General features: G+C 45.4%; 1 protein-coding gene across 8 annotated transcripts in view; it reads right to left on the minus strand.

Annotated features, from left to right (window-relative positions):
• The window catches only part of LOC126984741 (cytochrome P450 2L1-like), a 70,460-nt gene that overhangs the window by 14,080 nt on the left and 32,428 nt on the right, over positions 1-23,952 (minus strand). For 2 of the 8 annotated variants that reach the window (XM_050838771.1, XM_050838778.1), the window contains exons 2-4: positions 1,830-2,003; positions 1,268-1,391; positions 425-555 (exon numbers count right to left, since the gene is read on the minus strand). In XM_050838771.1, the coding sequence (XP_050694728.1) occupies positions 425-555; positions 1,268-1,391; positions 1,830-2,001 (427 nt within the window). In that variant the 5' untranslated portion in view covers positions 2,002-2,003. Of the gene's footprint in view, positions 1-424; positions 556-1,267; positions 1,392-1,829; positions 2,004-2,359; positions 2,457-23,952 lie in introns of those variants that run through there. The other 6 variants (XM_050838789.1, XM_050838782.1, XM_050838787.1 and 3 more) reach the window with 6 other exon arrangements.

Consider the following 23,952-nt stretch of genomic DNA (forward strand, 5'->3'; position numbering starts at 1 on the left):
ATTTTGTGCTAAACATGGAAACATGGAAATGCAGGCAACATAAAACCTATTGGTTCTTAACGAGTTTGCCCGCTATGGTGATTTAATCTGCTCGACAGCCACTTGGTGCCTGCAGAACAGATTACAGCACTTAGGTATTCAGTGTACTCCTGACGCAATGTAATGGCGGTCGATTCGATTTGTGAAGGTGAAGTTTCTGTTTGAGCAATTAGGGAGGGAGGTGGAGGGAGTAGGGAGGGTGGAGGGTGTAGAGAGAGCAGGGTGTTGTCAGCTTCAGGTGATGAGGTGGGGCAGAAGGCGTCGGAGGGAGGGAGGGATGCAGAGGAAGAGGAGGAGGTGTACATGGGACAATGAAAAAAAACTAACATCGTATTGAAGTGTTAAAAAAAACAGCGTTGCCACACATCAGGGAAGATGAACTCACCAGTTTCCGCGGATTTTCCGGCGGTCATGACTACGCTCATGGTGGTGGTGAAGACCATATCAGGTCGCTGCGTGGTCACCGGCAGGCTAAACACTTCCTTGATGAGCTTGACGCTGCTCACCAATACTAACCTGCCACGATAAGAGCCTTGCTTTATCAACAAACACTCGGTATCACAATCCTCATCCTCAATATTACCATCATCAAAAACACGATCATTATCATCATCATCAGTATCATTATCTAACACTATCCTACAGTAACAGAAACCTCTGCAAAATAAGGACAAATCGCAATATATATACGCATGGTACAGATTACCACTTTCATCTGCAAGACTCGGATCTACCATAAATTATATCAAGGCGGTCAGTAGCCTATATGGTCTATTTTTTCTTTTCCGGAAGCTTTTTCCAACTTCATCGTGGATGTCATTCTCTCGCCTCTTCAAACGTCTTTACAATATCAGTACTCTTGCCGACATCTCGCATACTTTTACGTTCACTTTATAAGCATACATTCCTAGTCCTGTCCTCCCTCGTGACCCCATCCCATCATCCTCAGCTCTGCCACATACAGCTTCTTCTCACTTGCATTTTTTTAGATAAGGTTTCCAGTCACTACCTCATCGCGGGTCTCACAACACTTTTTTATGCCTTTCCCGTCAGCTTCATCTTCTTATCACAATGTACACCTGACACATCTCGTCAATTTCACGCACCAAGTCTACTTTAAAATCAAGAGTCAGATGGTAGTGAAGAGATGAATAATACTGCACGAAAAACAAACTGGGGACACAAATATCCACCGTGGTCACCTGGCCGTCGCCTAAGAGCACCTTACCTGTTGCCCAAAATACCGAAGCTCGCCATGTCGCCGTACTTCTTCCTGAGGCCACGAAGCATCTCCGTGCTTGGCCCGAACGGCAAGCACTGCAGGGAACCCACGAAGGGGAGGATCATCAGGCCTGTTGACAAAGTCGTTGCGTAACTTTTGGAGAGGTTACTGCGATTAATTGAATACCTTTAATCAATTTACAGCACAGCGTCCTTCTGCTAACACCTGACTATGGTGTAATATACTTTATTCACACACTCCTTTCCATCTTCCTCCAACTCTATTCCTCTTATTCCTTCCCTCACACAATCTTTTTCTCGCACACATCCTTCGAGCGTACTTCTTCATTCCCTTTTTCTCTTACACTTCTTTCCCTCACTTCTCCATAACATTCTTCTCTTACAGATCCTTTGTTCATACTTCTTCATTCCTTTTTTCTCTTAAACTTCTTTCCTTTACACTTCTCCATAACCTTCTCGTATTACACATCCTTCGTTCACACTTCTTCATTCCCTCTTAAAGTTCTTTCCCTCACTCTTCTCCATGTCCCTCTTCCCCTTACACTTACTTTTCCCAGTCGCATCCTTCTCCGCCCACCTGAAGCCCCACTCACCTGGCGGGAAGTTCTTAGGACGCCCTCCAAACTTGCCAGAGAGGAGGAGAATGATAAACAGCGTTAGCAGGAAGGTGGACAGCCAGCCCCCCAGCGGCCCCGTGGTCAAGCCTTGCACCCCAACCATGTCTGCGCGATCAAGGCATTCATTAACAGGTGAAAGCTACATATGTGCCTAACCAGACTTGCTTTTGATATTGAGCTGTCGTTAAACGGTATCCCTTTCACTGCCTTGGGTTTAGAGTGACACGTTCTGTCTGCCTGTCTGTGTCTGTCTGTCTGTCACTGTCTGTCTGTCTATCTGTCACTGTGTCTGTCCGTCTCTCTCTCTCTCTCTCTCTCTCTCTCTCTCTCTCTCTCTCTCTCTCTCTCTCTCTCCTGCTTACGTTTTATTTCAAGACATGCACACAAAACCTTAAAATGCACTTATGTTTTATGGATGACGATAGGAAGTGTCCGAAAAGACGAGTGAGACCAAGACCAACCTGACTCACCTCACCAGTTGTACAGCCTAGGAAGCTCAAGCGAGAAGTGATGCAGGCAAGGAGTGGGGAGTTATAATTATTTGGCTGTGGCGTGGAAGGTCAAAGGGGGGAGGAGAGGAGGGCTGGGGCAAGGGATGCCAGTTAGCAGTACTGATTACACCCAGAAAAAAATTGTATTTGGAGTGTTCATGGTGCCCGTGACCTGAAAACCTCTTTCCCCAGTTTTATATATATTTTTATTGCGCGCGCGCGTGTGTGTGTTTGTGTGTGTGTGTGTGTGTGTGTGTGTGTGTGTGTGTGTGTGTGTGTGTGTGTGTGTGTGTGTGTGTGTGTGTGTGTGTGTGTGTGTGTGTGTGTGTGTTTGAAATCATCCAGTTACTCATAAAAACAGTGGAGTGTAAGATATCCATGGAGGTGGAGCGATACACTGGATAGGTTTACCCGATGCTAGGGAGGTGCTATAGGAAGCTGGTGGTGGGGAAGGTGCACTTCAAGGTATGTTCTGTTAAGAAGTAACAAAAAAATGAAGAAAAATATATCTAAGTACTCTGATACAGAGAAATGTAGCAAAATAAAATAATAATGGCGTCATCACAGAAAAAAAATATATAAAATAACTAAGATCACACGAAGGGAAAACACGAAAAGGTAGTGTCAAAGAACTCTAAAAGAGGAAAAAATTATGAAAGTACTTTGATAAGCAAGCGTTAAAAGGAAAAGATAAAAATGAGGCATTAAACAGCCGAAGAAGATAAGCAGCGATAATCATCAGCCTCTGAAGACGCTGAAAGCACTACCATGGGAACAGGTGAGGAAAAACGTGAGTGGTCAAGAGCATTTTGTCCTTTTTGACCTTGATCTGATATGTTTGCGTTCGGGGAGGCGGCGGTGAAGTGCTCAGCATGCGGGCGAGTGTACTGCAGGACCCGAGTTTTATGTGCCGTCAGCCGCTACAAACTGACAATTCTGGCATTCTAGCGAAACGTTTTAAAGCGGATCAAGTGGAGCTCCGAGGGGCAGTATAAGTCAAGCAAGAATGGCGCCATTAAAAACACTTATCAATGCAACAAACAGACCTATCAACATGCCCCAACATGTCAGCCTACCGGGGCTTAAGGCCAAACGTTAAAAGAAAGTTAATTGCAAAGCAGAAGCGCACCAAGAGGAATGGAGAGTACAAGGCTGGACACACGGGGACAGGAAGCGAGTATCATTGGCATTTTAAGGAACAGACAAAGGTTTAAGATGATTCGCTGATGACTAAGAAGATTCTCCTTCGGTTAGCTTTTGCAGCAGCAACGCCTTGCGTGCTTTTTGGTCATCCCTTGTTTATTACCCTTGAGCTATTTCCTCTACCGAAAAGAAAGACAGATAATTTAATGCGGATAACTGATAACAGATGGACACAAATTATTATAGCGACAATCCAGAAATTACTGCAGCCAAGGTAGACAGAAAAGCAGGTGGAAATTAAAAAAAAATTTGAGCCTTTGCCAGAGCAGGGTGGAACAACTGCATCATTCAGAGATGGATAACGTTCGCAAAAAGTGGGCAAAGAACTGCTAAGGATGACTTAATGGGTTGTAATCGTACGTACCTTTCTTGCTCCCATTCGTTATGATTTGTTTACTGACCTTGGAAAATAAATGTGAAAAATCTGACTTCCTTAATGAATTTAATTCATTTGGAAAATAGTTCTACACGTGATTGACGTCAAGTAAAATATGCAAGTCCAGCTCAAAGGCCTTAATTTGTCACATGACTTATGGAAGTTTTGTTCATTTAAAAAATCAGTGGACGTGTTTCGCCATTCAATCGACATAATTTCAGTGCAGTATTTAATGTACTCGATTTGTCGGTGATCAAAAGCAAGTTTATTTTCAATGTTCATTGACCTTAGTCCTTGACTCTTTGTGAGATGATGCATGAAGTGATAACAGACCACAACAAAACACAGGAAACAAAGGTGACTTCTTAATCATATTCCGCGGGAGTTTTTTCTTAGGGCCGCTTTCACAGTCATTTTGTTTGTTTTGATCGTTACCAATGGTGGCGATCGCCGCTATAGTATTTCCACGTAAAACTGGCTGATGTGGTAGTGGCGGCTGCGGGGTTAGCCTAGCCCCTCACCTTGGCATACACTCAACACCTCTCACTTCGTTTGCAGCCGCCACTACCCCATAGGCCAGTTTCACGTGGAAAGCTATAGCGTCGACCGCCGCCATTGGTAACGATCAAAACAAACAAAGTGACTGTGAAAGCGGCCCTTAGTCACTGCGGAAATTGGATGCCTCGCCGCGATGCTTCTCAATGTCCTTCAGTACGTGGCTACGCAGGAGCCGCTGGAGTCCAAAACCTCGTCCTGCTGAGCCTCATCTATTTCATCTTGTGCCACGCTAGGTATATGGTATATGCTGGCCATAAATTCTCTAAAAAGTTCATCGCTTGTTACATAGATATCAATTACGTCGTCTGTAGGATATATGACCTCCTTTTGTTAAGGTTAAGGGCCTGGATGGCGGACGCAGATGGGACCTCTAAGGGTCAGGCTGACACGGTGACACGGTGACCGTTAAAGCGTCAATGTAGGCCATGTAACGCAAAGATATGCTTGGACTGCACGACAACGCCGGTGTGCTCAAATCTTAACTGTCCTGATTCATCCCTTGGGAAGCCTTGTAAACATACTCCACAACATGCATAATAGTGACTACAACCATAAGATATTTGCATTGGTGCACCATAGTCAAGGTAGTCATGGAAACCATGTTAATCTGATATGTCCACAACCACGAACAACATTATACAAATTTTCTATACACTGTGCTGGTCCTAAATTTTGGAATACACTGACAGATGCTTTAAAAAGCTGTTATATTTACAATACATTTAAAAGTAAAATTAAGAAGCATTTGTATGATATTCAAAGACAAGACCTTAGAGCTTAACATTAATTATTTAAATTTTCTTTATAACTGTAATAATAATATTGCACTAAACATTACCTACTAGGTTTATCAAATTTGTTTATATATTGTTATGTTTGTGTGTGTGTGTGTGTGTGTGTGTGTGTGTGTGTGTGTGTGTGTGTGTGTGTGTGTGTGTGTGTGTGTGTGTGTGTGTGTGTGTGTGTGTGTGTGTGTGTGTAATAATACTAATAATATATGGTTTATTCAAATATGGCAGCCGTCAGGCTGAAAATTTACATTTTAGAAATACATTTTAAGTAAGTTTCACTAACGATAACAAGTACAAAAGGAAGGGGGGATGGAAAACCTGGACGTGTGTGTATACCACTGGCAAGTGAAGTGAATTTGTTTTGTGTATATATGGCGACTCCTCTCTCTAACGCTGTCCAGCAACATGGCAGTGATCTGTTTCCCAGTATAGTGACACCTCACCTGCAAATATTTTCGGCAACTGCCTTAGTTAATAAGTGTGAGTGATTTACAGTGGGCTTTATGTGTGATCGCTAAGAATAGAGAATATGGTTTTACTGACATAAAACTGACCTACCGCGTTACGGAAGTCCACTTTCCCAGTGTAAAATGGGAGCTTTTGTGCTGGCCATAAATCCTCTAAAAAGCTTATCAATTGTTACATAAATATCAATTATGTCGTCTGTAGGATATATGACCTCCTTTTGCTTTCAAGAGGGAGTTGATGGAGGAGACAGTGGCGCCTCTCAAGGTTAAAGCGTCAATGTAGGCGTTTTAATGCATAGATATTCTTAGACTGCACGACAAAGCCGGCGTTGAGCTCAAAGTAATAAGAAGTAATACATCGGCCTTGTAAACATACTCCACAACGTGTTTATTGGGTCATTTTCAGTTCCAACACATCACACAGACACCTGACAAACCCTCTTTGCAGGTGTAAACCGATGCATGGCGATTAAAACTAATATGTGGCAGTTTCTAAAAAGAAGTTTGTATCATGTTGACATGCTATTTTTTTTTATTAACTGCTACTATTTCAGTTCCAGTAAATCACACAGACACCAGAGTTACACTTTCTGCCAATATAAGCCGATGCATTAAAATGAATACATGTGGCAGTTTCTAGAAAGAAGTCTGTATCATGATGACATGCTATTTTTCATTCTTTACTACTGCGTGTTGGGTTATTTCCAACTCCAGCACATGACACAGACACCAGAGCAACACTTTCTGCCAATACCAACTTACAGAACAAACGTAACCAAGCAAGACGAAAGCACATAAGAAATCTTCCGCCTGGGACGAATCGGGACCCCTGCACCGGTTATAGGACACAACACCGACAATGTACGCAACAATTTTGTTGGAGCACTTTGATAGGTGTAAAGCAGTGGGAATGTACACGTAATCATTTTCCTCTGTGCTACCTGCATATACTGCAGTTGTTTCACGGTTAACTCTGCTTATCACAAGAGAAGTGTTTATTATCTTTCCAGACTGCTGAGTCACTACAATATTACACTGGGTGGGTACAGTTAGTATTGGTACAGATTCCGTGGGGTGAGGCAGTTACCACTCGCAATATCTAGCATATCATTATATACCAGTAACTTCTTATAGGCAGAATGCATTCTCCCACATGCGTTACTTTCCCCAAAACAGTCATGCTGTGCAGCCATATGCATCGCAGCTGACAGGTATGTTTCTTCTATTTTTTCTTAATACACGTTGACACGTCTATCCAGCAGGCTCAATGCGTGCTGCATGAATGAATGAAAAGAGCAGGCAGGGTTGGGTCAAGTCTAACGTATGGTCAGGTCAGGGCTGGGCAAGGGAGCGGCTGCTGTCATGCGCCCTGCTTTCTGCCAATACCAGTATGGCTGCCGGCCGACCAGAATGAGCTCACTTTTTTCGCTCCTAGGCCTCTCCTCCTATCCCACCTCCATGGGTGCAGCAGATAGCTCCTGGCCACCACTATTCGGCACAACACGTTCACCACAGAAAGGCTGAACACCCGCTGCAAGGGTGGCAGATGCTAAGGTTGGGGAGGACGGGTACTTAAACGCGGAGGAGTAATTATAAATCAGTCAGTCAATGAGGGCATACGCCGATGGGCACGTCGCCTTGCCCACCCTACGACGCCAAGTATGGGGGACCCCTCCGGGCGGGTCCCCATGCAGGCATCTATCGACTTCTTCAAGTTACGAACTCCGTGGGCGTCCTCTTGGCCTCCTCCACTCAGGATTGTCTCTTACAGAGACAATCCGATGACCAGGGTCGGTGTTCCTGGCATTGCCAATGGGTGCTCCGCAATGACTCTGGTCAATGACTCTGCCTAGTACCCAGTCCATACAAGTGTTGAAAAGTGATGGGCCAAGGATATAGCCCAGCCTCACTCCCCCATTCACGGGAAAGAAGCTGGACAAGCCCCCCCCCCCCCCACACACACACACACACACACACGTCGGCGCTGCACCAATACGCGAAGCGCTAGGATACGGTCAGTTGTTGACTTAATAGGCGTAAATTCAGACTGTTTAGGTCTCTGCAGCTTAAGCAGCTGGATGCGAATTCGCATCAGCAATAGGTGGGCAAGCGCCTTGCCTGACACACTGGGCAGTGTAATACCACGGTAGTTGTTGCAGTCTTGGCGGCCCCCTTTCCCTTTCCAGATAGGGACGACCAGCCCCCTCATCCAGTCAGGAGAAATAGTACCATATTGCTATACGGCAGTCAAGACCGCATGCAACCCGCGGATCATGGCCTCACCTCCAGCTTTGAGCAGCTCCGCACTGATGTTGCAGATGCCAGGTGCCTTTCCACCCCTCAACTTTGCCACAATCTCTCTGACCTCGGCAAGAGAGGGTGGGCTCTCGTCAATGAGTGGATCATAATCTGGCACTTGCAACCTAGCAACTGGAAGCTGTCATTTGCATTTATATGGCCCTCCACTTCCTCAGCGAAACCCCTGGCATAACTCTCCTTGTCTCTCCTCAGAAGAGCTCTAGTCATACGCGACAGAGCCCTGTATTGACCCCGGCACCCAGCAAGTCTGGCAGCGCGACTCTCCAAAAAGTGATCGATATTTAAGGTAAAGATGAGGATAGCAATGATTCTAAAGCTAAATGTGTTAAAAGTTGAACAGCCGCTGCATGGGTGGCAGACGCGAAAGTTAGGAAGGCTTAAACACTGAGGATTCATTGGAAAAGTGGTCAATATTCAAGGCAATTTCTCTTAAGCTAAATATATTGAAAGTTGAACTTCCGCTGCAGGTGATGACGCGTGAGAGGGTACAGACGGAAAACCACTTATTCGGGAAAGGGTAAAATGAGTAAGTTAAGCCTACGGTAAGTTGATTCTAATGCGAAATCAATCCAAGAAGAGTGTAACATACACGTGTGTAGAGTAACAGCCTAACAATAAACAGCCTTGACTCTACTCTTTCAAGGGTGCTAAAATACAAAGCAATGATAAGCAAATATACTCATAGCTCCCTTGCCACTTGTTCACTTTATAACTATTCATTCTACACTAGAAGTGTTGTGATACGAAAGTTACCAACGTGCAATATGTGAGGGACTGATCGTTGAATATGGTGGATGTCGTTTACAACATCCAACAGCCTGTTCTTTAGTCAGACAAATCATTGTTATTCGTCCCAGGTGCCTGCCCATGGTGCTCGTTATCCATTTAGAAACTGTTGACTGGCCCAACACGTCCGTTGGAAACGAGGACGGATTTTCCAGAATGATTCCTTAACTCATCCTGCTGCTTGCACGGCTCACGGTGGCCCCGAGTGCTTCCCTAGTGACAAGCAATGTTGAAGGCGGATTTGATGAGAAGCAGTCATGCTAACGAGAGGCGCATCACAAAAGTTCACGCAATTACTACTACTATTTCTACCACTACTATTACTACTACCACAACTACCACTACTGTTGAGGAGTGAATGACACACACGAGGGAGCGGGGGTTGCGATGTATTCTATAAACAAGACAGGCAGGGAATGTCCGATCCTCGAGCCTTGGCAGTACATGTATCCTCGGATTGCTGTTCCGAAGCGCTGCTCAGTGCTGCGGTGTCGCTGAAGTGTAATGACTAAAGAACACCTCACCACCCTACCAAAGTTTTATGCTATCCCCCAAATATCCACCACCATCTCCCGTCACCAAAGCTCCCCTTTACTCCCGTCACCATTTACATAGTTACTTGATATCTGTCAGGCGGCTTCCTTTGTCGTGCCGATCGTCGCCTCGTCTCGGCAGAAGTTTTTTCCCCGAGCGTCTGTCCTGTTGATCCCTCCGGCCGGCGCGTTTTGTCCTGCCCCTATCGGCGGTTCTGCTGCCGCCTCTCCCGGTTCGGTTGACGCCCTCTCCTCTGTTCCCGGTCGTGGTTGTCTGGATGGTATTCTGTCTACTACTATCCATGTCAGACCCTATGCCAGATGCGGTTAATTACGGCGTTTACTCTTGACTGTGATGGCAAAACTTGCGTGAGCCACTTACACATTCGAACAGGTGAGGCGTGACGTATTTGTGACGTGTATCCATCACCTACCTCCTCCCCTGGCTTCCCCTACTCCCATCCTCCTCCTTTCCTCTCTCTCCAACTCTCTCTCTCTCTCTCTCTCTCTCTCTCTCTCTCTCTCTCTCTCTCTCTCTCTCTCTCTCGGTGCACATGCGATGTGAAGCTTTGCACACATATGACTTGTCTATAATGGCGGATAACTCGAAAGTATATGCCAAGTATGGTCTGGTGTTTTATGCACACGACCTTGATTCCTGTTCCAGCGTAACTGGATGTTGTATGACGTTTGTTTGGCAATTATACAACTATTGAAAGTTGTAAGAGTATATGACCCTCCTTCCCACAGGTTACGTTGAGCGTATGATGGGATGAAGCACGTAGCTGACGCTTGATCATTTATAGGAAATCGCGAAAGAGACGGAAAGGAATAAGGATGGAATTGAAGCGGGAATTCATTGCAGAGTAAAAACGTGAAACGAAATTGGAGAAATACATGAACATTTTCTTCTGATATTAGGAAAAGACTGGTACACGATATGTGTTCATGTAGATAGCTATGTTAAAAAGTCATAGCACACAAAAATAGACAGCGAGTATATGGTAGGTGGATTAATAATGTAAATAACTTTCCACGTATATATATATATATATATATATATATATATATATATATATATATATATATATATATATATATATATATATATATATATATATATATATATATATATATATATATATATATATATATATATGTTAATTCAAAATTCATCACCATCGACAAACAGGTCATCCTCGTCAACACTGTTGATGCTGATGCAGACTTCATATAATTTATATTTATCTGCCATTAATTCATGTCATACGTGTGCATGTATTCATATCTCGTGTACAACGCAAGAGAGAGAGAGAGAGAGAGAGAGAGAGAGAGAGAGAGAGAGAGAGAGAGAGAGAGAGAGAGAGAGAGAGAGAGAGAGAGAGAGAGAGAGAGAGAGAGAGAGAGAGAGAGAGAGAGAGAGAGAGAGAGAGAGAGAGAGAGAGAGAGATTTACATAGATTTACATAGAAAATCAGACCACACAGACCCCATGGTCCAGACTTGGTGGTCTGTCCTTAAACCTAAGTGATTTTACATTAATCAGAAGACTCCAAAACGTTGCATTTCTACTCTAGTTGATATTAAGTTGAAGGAAGTGACGGTCGAGCTTATTTTTGAAGGAGTCAATCGTGTTACACTGGACCACTGATGATGGGAGCTTATTCCATTCTCGCACTACAACGTTGGTGAAGAAAAATTTGGTGGAGTCTGAATTTACTTGTCTACATCTGAGTTTTATGCCATTGTTCCTCGTGCGCAAAGTGTCATCGATCATAAACAATGTTGATCTGTCTACATTCGTGAAACCATTAAGTATTTTAAAACATTCGATCAGTTTTCCTCGGAGGCGACGTTTCTCAAGAGAGAACATGTTAAGGGTAGAAAGCCTTTCTTCGTAGGATTTGTTGCGCAAGGAAGGGATCATTTTCGTTGCCCGACGCTGAACACCTTCTAATTTAGCAATATCCTTTGCATGGTGGGGAGACCAAAACTGTACCGCATATTCCAAGTGGGGTCTGACTAAACTGTTGTAGAGCGGGAGTATTACATCTTTATTCTTAAATAAAAAGTTTCTTTTAATGAAGCCCAACATTCTGTTCGCTTTATTTGCGGCATCGATGCATTGCTGTGAGAGTTTGAGGTTTGACGCTATTTTGACCCCCAAGTCCTTGACGCATTGAACGCTTTTGAGTTTAACGCCGCGCATTTCGTAATCAAACTTCTTATTCCTCGTTCCAACTTGAAGGACCTGGCACTTGTCTACGTTAAAGGGCATCTCCCATCTATCCGACCAAGCTGAAATTTTGTGCAAATCCTCTTGGAGGCTTTGCCTGTCTTCGTCAGTGAGAACCGAGTTACCAATCTTTGTGTCGTCTGCAAATTTACTAATGCGGTTATTGAGTCCAACATCCACGTCGTTGATGTAAATAATGAAGAGCACTGGGCCAAGAACCGAGCCCTGAGGGACGCCACTAGTGACCGGCGCCCACTCTGAGTTAAATCCGTCAATCACTACTCTTTGTTGTCTGTTGCTCAACCAATTCGCGATCCATTGGTTTACCTGACCGTCAATACCTATTTGCTTTAATTTGTAAAGTAATTTATGATGCGGACTTTATCAAACGCTTTCTGAAATCAAGATAGACTACGTCCAGTGATTTGGTTATGTCATAAACAGTGAAGAGGTCGTTATAAAAGGTTAATAGATTTGATAGGCAGGATATTTTGTTTCGTAAGCCATGTTGTGAGTCCCCAATTAATGAGTGGCTTTCAAGGTAACTCACAATTTTGTCTCTAATTATGCCCTCAAGTAGCTTACCTACAACCGAAGTTAGACTAATGGGCCTGTAATTACCTGGTACTTTTTTTGTCTCCTTTCTTAAAAATCGGTGTCACGTTAGCCTTTTTCCAATCTGAAGGGACAATGCCTTGTCGCAAGGACATATTGAATACGGTTGTGAGGGAGGAGAGTATTTCGCACTTTGTTTCTTTCAGCAGAGTTGGATATACATTATCAGGTCCAGGACTTTTATTTGTTTTAAGTGATTTGAGGCAGAGAGAGAGAGAGGACTTCAGAGAGAGAGAGAGAGAGAGAGAGAGAGAGAGAGAGAGAGAGAGAGAGAGAGAGAGAGAGAGAGAGAGAGAGAGAGAGAGAGAGAGAGAGAGAGAGAGAGAGAGAGAGAGAGAGAGAGAGAGAGAGAGAGGGGGGGGGGGGGAGAGGGTGCGGGGAGAAGGAGGAGGGTAGGAGGGAGGGAAAGGGAGGGATGGTAGTAGGGGAAGCCAGGGGAGGAGGTAGGTGATGGATACACGTCACAAATACGTCACGCCTCACCTGTTCGAATGTGTAAGTGGCTCACGCAGGTTTTGCCATCACAGTCAAGAGTAAACGACGTAATTAACCGCATCTGGAAATACACAATAGCGTAAAAAATTAGCGGAGTGTTTGAAACAATCTGTGCCAAAGTCCCATGCTGATCCGAGTCTTCGTTTGAAAGATATTTGCGAAAAACGGTATGTCATAGGGTCTGATATAGATAGTAGTTGGGGATGCTGTATATCCGCCGCTGCCCCGCTGCGTGCCTCCGTGTCCCCATCGTCCCCTTGCCCCTGAGCCGTCTCCCCTTGGGCAGCTGGGGTGTCTACGTCCGTGGCCTGCTTGTCACCTCTCTGCGGCACTTGGTCGTCACCTGCTGACAATGGGGAGTCTCCGTTAATTTTGTCCTAGGCAGGCCTGTCACTGCTTACCAAAATTATTTGATCCGCGTGGCGGGACCACAAGGTATTTCCTCCAACAGCTACTTCGTAGGATAGTGGTCCCGTCTTGGCTATTATTTTCCCTCTCTTCCATTTCGGTCCCACATAGCTTCTTGCCCAAACTATGTCATTTTCCCGGATTGTTCTTACCCTTTTCCCCGTCATCTGTTGGTCTTGCCTGCTCTCCATCGCGGTCTCTTCGTCTGGCAGCAGTAGGTCTAGTTTTGAGCGTATATTCCTGCCCATCAGCATTTCCGCCGGTGTTTTCCCTGTTGTGCTGTGTGGAGTAGAACGATAGTTCAACAGGCTCCCTTCCACCGACTTGCAGTCCCCCATCATTGCCTTTATTCCTTCCTTCACAGTTCTCACCACTCTCTCCGCCAGTCCGTTACTCGCCGTTTGGTATGGCGCCACTCTGCTGTGCCGGATTCCATTCCGCTTGACGAAAGATGCCATCTCTTCCGACGTAAACTGCGGGCCATTGTCTGTGCATAGCTGAAAGGGTAAACCAAACCTGCTAAACAGTACACTCAGTTCATGTAGAGTTCGAGCCGTTGTCGTAGTTTTCATTGGTACTGCCTCTATCCACTTTGAGTAGCTATCCACTACTATGAGAAGCATTGTTCCCATAATTGGCCCCGCAAAATCTGCATGGATCCTCTGCCACGGCCCACGTGTTCTCTCCCATGGGTGGACCGCTGACTGTGGTGGTGCTGCCCGCTTCTCCGCACATCCTGGACACGCTCTCGCCAATTCCTCCAGCTCCTTGTCGAGACCCGGCCACCACACATATCGTCGAGCCAGCTGCTTCATCCTTACGCATCCTGAGTGCCCCACATGCAGTTTCTTTTTCACCTTGTCTTGCAGGGACGCCGGTATCACCACTCTGCCTCCCCACATTAAGCAATCCCCCTCTGTCGACAGTTCCTCCATCCGGGACTTGTAACTGCTTACCTCTGCTGTTGCCTCCTGGGGCAAGTAAATAACGTGGAGGATGAGGAGCAAGAGATTAGTGATGAGGAAGAGAGGGAGAGGTTTGGTATTTTACAGCTGCCTGGACAACAGCGAAGAACCCGGAAAACCCCACCACTGACTGTAGACGTGAGCGTGCAGGGCACAGAGATACGCATGGAGGTGGACACGGGAGTGAGCAGCACGGTCATCAGCGAGGAGTGAAACAGACTACGCAGCAAACCAAGACTTGAAGCCTCCATCAGGCGGTTAGTCACGTACACAGGTGAGGCACTTCAGGTACGAGGAGTAGCCATGGTGGAGGTCAAGTTTAAAAATCAAGTAGAAACTCTTCCGTTAACGATAGTGAAAGGAGCAGGGCCCTCGCTCCTTGGTCGTGACTGGCTACTGGTGATTCAACTGGACTGGAAAGAGATGGTAGGCAAACTTGGAGTTGCGGAGAAGAATGGAAATAAACTTACCACGATCCTACACAATCACAGTGAGGTCTTTTCACAGTCTTTAGGGCACATGCCGATCAAAGCACACCTGCGTCTCAAGGAAGGAGCACGACCGGTGCGGAAGAAAGCGCGACCAGTGCCACAAGCCCTTTACCCACTCGTGGACCAGGAGCTGGAGAGGTGGATTAAGGAAGGTATTGCCGAGCCCGTGGAGACTGACAACAACAGTGGCTGGGCGACACCGTTGGTGGTAGTGCCCAAAGCAGATGGCAAAGTAAGACTGGCGGCTGACTACAGAGTGACGGTAAATCCTCAGATGGATATAGTTAAGCACCCCTTACCCTCCCCGGAAGAGTTGTTTGCAAGGATAAAAGGGAAGAGGTTTGCAAAGCTAGATTTGAGAAATGCTTATCTACGGATGGAGTTAAGGGAGGATTCAAAAGACCTAACAACTGTAACTACGCATAGAGGATTGTTGAGGATGAACAGATTGCCCTTTGGTTTAGCTTGCTGTGGGGACATTTTCCAGGCGGCGATGGACAGAATATTAGAAGGAATCCCCTCCTGTGTGGCATACTTAGACGACTTGCTGGTGATGGGCACGAACGCAGAAGACCTTATGGAAAATTTGGACAAAGTGCTGGGGAGACTGAAAGAGAAAGAGATTCGGCTCAAAAAGTCAAGTGTGAATTCAATTTGCAGGAGGTGCGGTACTTGGGATGGATAGTAACAAGCACGGAGCTGAAACCCATACCCGAGAAGACCGAAGTAATAAGGAGGATGCCGAACCCGAGTGATGTACCGACACTCCGGAGCGTATTGGGAACAGTGAGATACTATTCCCGGCACGTTGCCACACCTCGCCACTGCGTTGTCGCCATTGCATGAGCTACTCAAGAAGGGAGTTAAGTGGCGATGGACCAAGGAACGTGAAGAGGCGATGGCAAAGGTAAAGCAGACGTTGGCCAACAACCCAGTATTGGTGAGATACGATCCACAACTGCCGGTCAAACTGGTAACAGACACGAGCGAAGTAGGAGTCGTAGCGGCGTTAATGCAAGTCTTCCCAGGAGACATATAAAGGCCGGTGGCGTATGCGTCAAGAATACGGACACAAACATACCAGAAATATCCCATCCTCGTCGCCACGTGTTGAGGAGTGAATGACACACACGAGAGAGCGGGGGTTGCGATGTATTCTATAAAGAGGCCAGGCAGGGAATGTCCGATCCTCGAGCCTTGGCAGTACATGTATCCTCGGATTGCTGTTCCGAGGCGCTGCTCAGTGCTTCGGTGTCGCTGAAGTGTAATGACTATACAACAACAACTACTACTACTACTACGACTGTTACAACTGATACTATTACTACTACTTCTACTACTACTACTACTACTACTACTACTACTACTACTACTACTACTACGTGGCTGCCTGAGGCAGCCACGTCTTGCTGATCCTAGTGATATGTGTCGCCATCTGCACATCTGCTGATCCCAGTCATTTATGCACTTGTACCGACCCAATCTTTCCTCAAGCGAACTCACGACTGCTTCACACCCAAGGTATCTTACCATTTCCTTACGGATTACCTACGAATCTTCCTATAAACTTCCCTTTAATCTTACTTAAATTTTCCCTTCCTATAATTTTCCTTATATACGTCCTAATATCTCCCCTACATTCCAGCTTGTGCCGGAGAGCAGAGAAAAGTGAGTTAAACCACATCTCCTGCGACCCAGTCTCCCCCCTCACCATACATCAGCCATACCATCCTGCTCTGGTCTCCTTACAAATGCATCGGACGCAGCTAAGTGACTCCCCCGTCTAACTCCCCATGTCCCAGGATCGAAAATTGGAAGAGGCTCTATCCTCTGACTTCAGCGGTTTAACGTTTGGTAATCCCCATCACACAGTCCTCCGTTCAGGAGCTGCTTATCCAAAACCTATTCCCCCAGCACCCCCATTACCTCCTGCAAAGAAGCTCCCCTCAGACTTTTCACCAGAGCCTTCTCAGACTACTTCCTCTTCCCAGACAGTACAGCACCAAAGTGACACAACCATGAGTGACAAACCTCGAAACGTCATTTTAAGGGGCGAGGATAAAAATCCAAAATATACGGGCTCAGAGGAGACCGGCCCCGACCTCCTAACTCACCTTCAGAGGGTAGAGGATGCTTTTACCAAATTCCAATATACGAATGAAAAGGAGAAATTGGCCCACCTTTACGACAGCATCCACACGGGCCCTTGTCGGGCTCAATCCATTATAAAAAGTGACGCATTCAAGAAAGCCGAAACATATGATGAAGCGAAAGCAAATCTCATCAGCCATTTCGGCTCCACATGCAAACAGGGTGCCCTGTCAGTCTTGTTCCGCCTAGCGGCTACCTACCGTCCCAAAATAAAGGCTAATATTGCAGTGGATGACTGTTTAGGCGTCGCGGGTGGAGCCTTCACAGAGTTTGAAACCCAATTCCGTCACTCCCCGTGGACTACCGATGAGAAAATGAACCTTGAGGATGTGTGCCGCCTTTTCTCATACTTTATCTTTCTCCTCAATTGCACGGAGACACTCTTCAAAGAGTTACAAAAGGAAGAACCCCTACCAAAAGGTAGAACCCTTTTCAAACACATCAGTCCCCTGTCGGGACGAGAGCCACCAACAGAACCCACATCCTCAGCGGTGAGGGGCGTCAACATTCAGAGGGCGTCCCCAAAGTCGCCCCCGGCCGGAGCTCAGACCCCTAGGAACCGCTCTGCCACACCCCGGCCGCCGCCCTTACAAAAGAGGCAGGGGTCGCGGGCGTGGCTATAACACTCAATATTGTTACAACTGCAGAATCACAGGACACCATACACGTAATTGCTGGTACGGCAGCAACACCCAACAGTCAAATCAATATTGTTCCTACCATAAGACATCAGGCCATAACACCAAGGATTGCCGCGCGAGGCCCCGGGGAGGTACCTCGTCGGGGGAAGCCTCGCGCGCCACGTCTCCCGCAATAACATAGGCTCAGGTACAAAATCACACCAGGTGTGTGGTATTCATACAACACCCCCAACCCGCACACCTTTAAACAAACCAAGTACATCCACAGCTCATTTTGACATTGAAACCCAACCTACGGATGTTGAAACCACTACCATGAAACACCATCGCCTCGCTCTTTATCCCCAATCCTCCCTTGCCATGACTGTCCCTGCTCAGTGTAATGGTCACCAAATTAGTGTTTTCATGGACACAGGGGCATGTCCCAATATCATAAACATCGGAACATTGCGTGCCTTACATGACGCAAAGACAACCTTGGTATTGGAACCTCCCTGCCTAAAATTAAGTGGACTAGATGACACATCATTTAAAGTAGTTGGACACACCCCCTTGTCTATCCAGTTGGCTAACTCCCTGTCCCCGATTACAGCCACCTTTCATGTGTGTCATGGTTTGAATATCCCAGGTGATATTCTTTTGGGTCTTCAATCTATGCGGGAACACTGCTTATCCCTAGCTCCAGCAGAAGATTGTGTTTACCAACATGAAACACCAATTAGGACACTCACGGCCCCAAAGCCATTGTTGTGCACTTCTCCCTCCGCCGATGGAGAATATCCTCATCTTTCTAGCGTGGCCCAGCGGTCACTGGTTGATAATTCATCTCCAGCAGTGCATGTTATTAAGGAACAAAGTGCATCATCCTCCAATACATTACCTCCCTCTCCCTCTTCTTCTTCTTCGCAAGAGCATTTAAGGGTCCACGGCGTTCTGGCGAATGACGTCACGTTAGACGGACGTGGATCAGCTATGCTTCAAATGCGTCTTGCTGGTATAAGTGATGAATGTGAGGCTATCTGTATGAGTGAGAGCTTGAAGATGAAAGCCATGACTATGGAGGATGCACTTTGCAAAGTAGATAAAAATGGTCAAACCTTCCTAATAATGCACAACTCCTCCCCATACGTACGCAAGTTCCGTCAAGGGACATGCGTCGTTGACTTTGAAGTTCTACCTGAACGCATAGGTAGCGTACAGGAATCAGAGATCATCTCCCCCTCTGAGATCTTGCGGAGTGATCATCATAAACAAAACGTAAATGATTATCTAGCTACTCATCTCGAAGATCTGGCTTTTCCAGAAGCAAGGGAGAAATTGCACAACCTACTAGAGACATACCACTCCATTGTCAGTCTGCCGGATGATCCTATTGGATCCACAAATGTTTTAACACATACAATACCGGTTGATCCCAATACCAACCCCATCTATGTGCCTGCATACAGAACACCACACTCTCAAAGAGCTATCCTAGATACTGCAGTTAAAGACATGTTAGCATCAGGTATCATAGAACACACTACTTCTCCCTGGAACTTTCCCATTTTCCTTGTGAAGAAGAAAAACGGCCAATTTCGGCCAGTTGTAGACTACAGGAAACTAAATGCTGTTTCGCACCCTCAAAGATACCCCTTACCTCACTTGCAGGATATTTTATGCAGCATGGGCACCAACAACAAGGTTTTCACGACCTTAGATTTAGCAAGTGGCCATTGGCTGGGGACACGCTCGCCCGAGAACTTGCCGCTCATTGGCTGCTTGCCGGCCAATGAGGGGAGGGGCGCCAAACACTGGGCGGGACATTCAATTTTTAGTGTTGAGAAGTCATCAATACTAAATGAGTTTTGCTCTGTTGAACCCAAAGCAGCATTACTGTATATGAGGTTCTGATTACACATTCCTTGTACTTGCAAGTAAGGCGACCAGGTAAAATGTGTAAGAAAAAGTTTGTCATCCATGAGGAACCAGTGACAAAAATAATGATGGCATTACTCACAAGAAAACGTTCACCACAATGTACAACTGCTTTCATTTATTTTTTACCTTGGCATCTGTTAATTTCAGTTATTTTTGATGATGCAAATATGTCCTCTAAATCTTTGCAAAATAATCATATAAGCTCAATAAGGAAGTCATCATTTCGTCTCGATAGAGTTCGCATCACACGCTCCGTGTAAACCACAAAACCAGTAAAAGGACAATTTAAGCAAAGACTTTAACTCCAAACCTGCTAAACTTATATACTGCTACTAGTACTACTACTGCTGTTGCTACAACTGCTACTACTACTACTACTATTACTACTGCTGCTACTATTTCTACTTCTACTACTACTACTACTACTACTACTACTACTACTACTACTACTTCTACTACTACTACTACTACTGCTGCTGTTCTGGTATAACGGATAACGATATATTTGGTTTTGAAATAGGTACCCCTCTCTTTTGACGTCTCTGGGACAGAAAGCATTGAAGAAAACGAACCTGAATGGGTAGCTCTGATAAATATTTGACACTTCATTGTATGTATTCCAGAGATTTAACTTGTAGACTTGTTGTTTCAGTAGAGTGTGGTGGTGTAATGTGGTATATTCAGAGTTACCAGCCAGCGGGTGTCACCACCGACTACGTCTTCGGGCCCACATAGCTTGAACTACTTTTTCAATTATTGTAAATTACCTGTACATGTTTCTCTGGGACTTGTAACAATTAAACTTCAATAAAATAAGTGCAGTGGAACGCCAGCACTCCGTGGGCGAGCAGCCGGGTGGCCCTTCTGCGACGGCGAGGTAGACCCGCATGGTCATCCTCGCTTTGGGCCCCCCCTCCGCAGTCAAGTCGACTAGTCGGCTGCTCGCCCGTGTACCGCTACGGGCTGCTTCTGGGCGCCTGCCCGGAGGGCCCGTGTCTCCGTCGCTGCTCGCCGGCTGTTACCCTTGGCTGTGGCGGCGGCGGAGGCGTTCCTACACCCGCCGGGACTTAAATTGCCCGCCCCCCCTTCCAGGGCCGCCTTTGAGCAAAGGCCCTGTCCCCCTCTTTAGGGGGTAAATCTTACGAACGAACGAAAATAAGTGGTAATATTGTTCATGAAAATGTAGTTGATCATTCTCGTTGTTTTATTTATTGGCAAACGAGAGAAAATAAATGACCGTCGCAAGGTTCTCCTCACTAAAAATCTTTCTCACATTTAAGCCCTGCAAAATCAAGCAGAATTTCAGAGGCACGCCAATCCTCGTCGACGTACCTACTTGGTCGGCTAGATTTCTTTTCCCTCTTCGGACAAGGGCCCGTTTCCCCTAGTGATACTAGTGGATAAATCTTAAAAAAAAAACAGAATTGGACTTTTTTTTAATTGTTTATATTACAATATTTGCTGAGTATCTGCTTAGGGTGCATCAGTCTTCTCGCTTTCGACGAAATTTATCAAAAAACATATGGGGGTCAAGCAACTCTACAACCTCTCCCCCTAACATTATGAGTGCCAGGTGTTTGTCTCCCCATGGGGTCCTTGGCTTCCGCTTCCAGAATGTTAGACAGTTTACAGTATCGACGTTAACATTTAGGTTAACGATACTGTTACCGCCGCTCCTTAGGGTAGTAGGAGAATGAAACGACCCTTCTAGTTGACACACGATATAATGTGGTAAAACCTTTCAACAACAACATTTACCTTCAGGATCATAAACATGAAACTCGAAACGCCCGTGTCTCTGAGCACTACAACGGACAGCTAAGTACCTCACTTAACATTTAACATCCAACATTGTATGTCACTTAACATCAAACTTTAGCATTTAACATCCAGCATTGTATGTCACTTAACATCAAACGTTAACATTTAACGTCCAACACTGTATGTCACTTAACATCTAACGTCCAACATTGTATGAAGGCAACAAAAGCACAGTATAATTGGGTAAATAGGCAAAGATATAATCATAATACGGCAGGCGACTGCACTTAAGTGTTCGGGGTCTACTGTAACGTCTGCGTCGTTATGCTCCGCGTGTCCCTCCCTCGGGTGTGGTTCTCCTGCAGAGGCCGACAGCGAAGACGAAAAGACGCGTCTTCCCGTCGTCAAACCTTTAACAATCTGCCTCTCCCTCGTCTCCTTCAGACCATATTCTCTCCTGTATGGCGTTTCACTCAGGACACTGAACAAGAGCACCTTTATACAAGTGTAGGCCCAACCTAATGGATTTGGTAATCTCTTTGACCGCATTGTCATAACACCCCCGACGATAAATTGACTTTTCTATAATACATCCATGGATACGAAGGGAGGATAGGCGTCTTTACACCACGAGCGGCATCATCTTCATGTAGACTCTTCTCCTATTTATCAAATAAACTCTTCTCCCATTTATCTTACTTACTCCTCACCCTATTCATATTCCTCATACTCTTCACCTCTCCACCAATCATTCGTTCAGCCTTCTGGCTGTAACACTATATAATATTTAACGAAGTTAAGATTCTGATTAACGATGCCCGCTAATGTGTATTAATTACTATGGTGTAACTACTGTTATTGATATTGCTAGTACTATGACTGCAACTACTACTACTACTACTACATCTACTACTACTACTGCTGTAGGTAAGAGAGGATGCATTCACTTGGAAATGACTTGTATACTTTTTCTCTTGCTTGTGTCGAGAGAGAGAGAGAGAGAGAGAGAGAGAGAGAGAGAGAGAGAGAGAGAGAGAGAGAGAGAGAGAGAGAGAGAGAGAGAGAGAGAGAGAGAGAGAGAGAGAGAGAGAGAGAGAGAGAGAGAGAGAGAGAGAGAGAGAGAGAGAGAGAGAGAGAGAGAGAGAGAGAGAGAGAGAGAGAGAGAGAGAGAGAGAGAGAGAGAGAGAGAGAGAGAGAGAGAGAGAGAGAGAGAGAGAGAGAGAGAGAGAGAGAGAGAGAGAGAGAGAGAGAGAGAGAGAGAGAGAGAGAGAGAGAGAGAGAGGAAAAAAAAAAAAAAACAAATGAAGAGAGAGAGAGAGAGAGAGAGAGAGAGAGAGAGAGAGAGAGAGAGAGAGAGAGAGAGAGAGAGCCAAACGCTGTTCTTGTGATCTGTGGGAGCTAGTTATTCAGTATTTGTCTGTATTTGAAGAAAATTCTGGTTCTTATAATATTTTGAATTTATTTTGTTACATTTGATTTTTTGTCTTCGATTATAAATAGTCACCATTCATAATTTGGGAAACATTGTCTACATTCGTGAAACCATTAAGTATTTAAAATTGGGTGCAGTCTGAATGAAAGAGTCTCTGGTTTGATTTTATACCATTGTTTCTCGTTTAAAGAAAAGCCTTCTTCGTAGGATTTGTTGAAGGATCAATTTTCTGTCATGCGCTGAATACCTGAAAATTTAGTAAATTCCTTTGCATGGTGGGGAATTCAAAAGGGACCGCATATTCCCAAAAGGCAAGTTTATTCGCATTATGTAGTTGTATGAAGATCAGTTCTTTTGATGCGACGCTGAACACCTTTCTGAAATACCATTTTGTTCGCTTTTGGGCATTGATGAGCTTTTTAGGGTATTGAACGTTTGTGATGTTAACGCCCGTAATTTTTGAACTGTTGAGCATTGACATCTTTCATAACAGTGTAACGAACTTTTTCGAACTTTTTCTCAAGGCGACTTTCCACTTATCTGACCCTGCAATGTGATCGCCCATTTATCCGAGAGAGAGAGAACTGAGAGAGAGAGAGAGAGAGAGAGAGAGAGAGAGAGAGAGAGAGAGAGAGAGAGAGAGAGAGAGAGAGAGAGAGAGAGAGAGAGAGAGAGAGAGAGAGAGAGAGAGAGAGAGAGAGAGAGAGAGAGAGAGAGAGAGAGAGGTAAGAAACTATAGCCGGTTCCACGAGAGTGGCGGAGATTTTCCTTCAGGGGTGGACTTGCGGACTTGGCAACACTGCTTTAGTGATGGTGTCCGCGCCGCTCATTGGGTGTTGTTTACTAGGTCTTAGCTGCGGCAATGGACCGTATTGGCTATACAGGCAGCGCCACATGTGGCCACTCAACTCCAAGCTGAATTTTCCATAGAGTTCAAGTAATAGACTAGAGTGCGTCTGAGGCTGTCTCCGAGATACACGGCCATGGTGCCGCCATCGCTTCAAACCGATGATTGTACACACTTCACTCTTACCCGATTTCAGTTTTTCTCCAAGTCAAATAGTAGAGTCAGGAAATCGGGTAGGAGTAAAGTATGCGCAGTCGTTGGCTTGGAGCGTTGGCGGCACCAAGGCCTTGTATCCTGGAGGCAGCTTCAGACTCACTCCAGTACATAATTCGAGTTCTATGGAAAGTACTGCTTTGACAGTTCACTGAGTGGCCACGTGTACCGCTGCCTGTATAACCAATACGGTCCATTTCGTTTGCCATGACAAAGCCTACTATCTCTCGCTCTCTGCTACCTCTTAAAATCAAGACAATTGGTATATAAATGTAGTTATTCTTAAAATCGTCCTTCCTTATGGCTGTTTATTAGTTTATTACCCACAAATAATAAACATTTCAGGATTAATGACA

Source organism: Eriocheir sinensis, chromosome 5 (genome assembly GCF_024679095.1).
Source record: "Eriocheir sinensis breed Jianghai 21 chromosome 5, ASM2467909v1, whole genome shotgun sequence".
Classification (NCBI taxonomy): Eukaryota; Metazoa; Arthropoda; class Malacostraca; order Decapoda; family Varunidae; genus Eriocheir; species Eriocheir sinensis.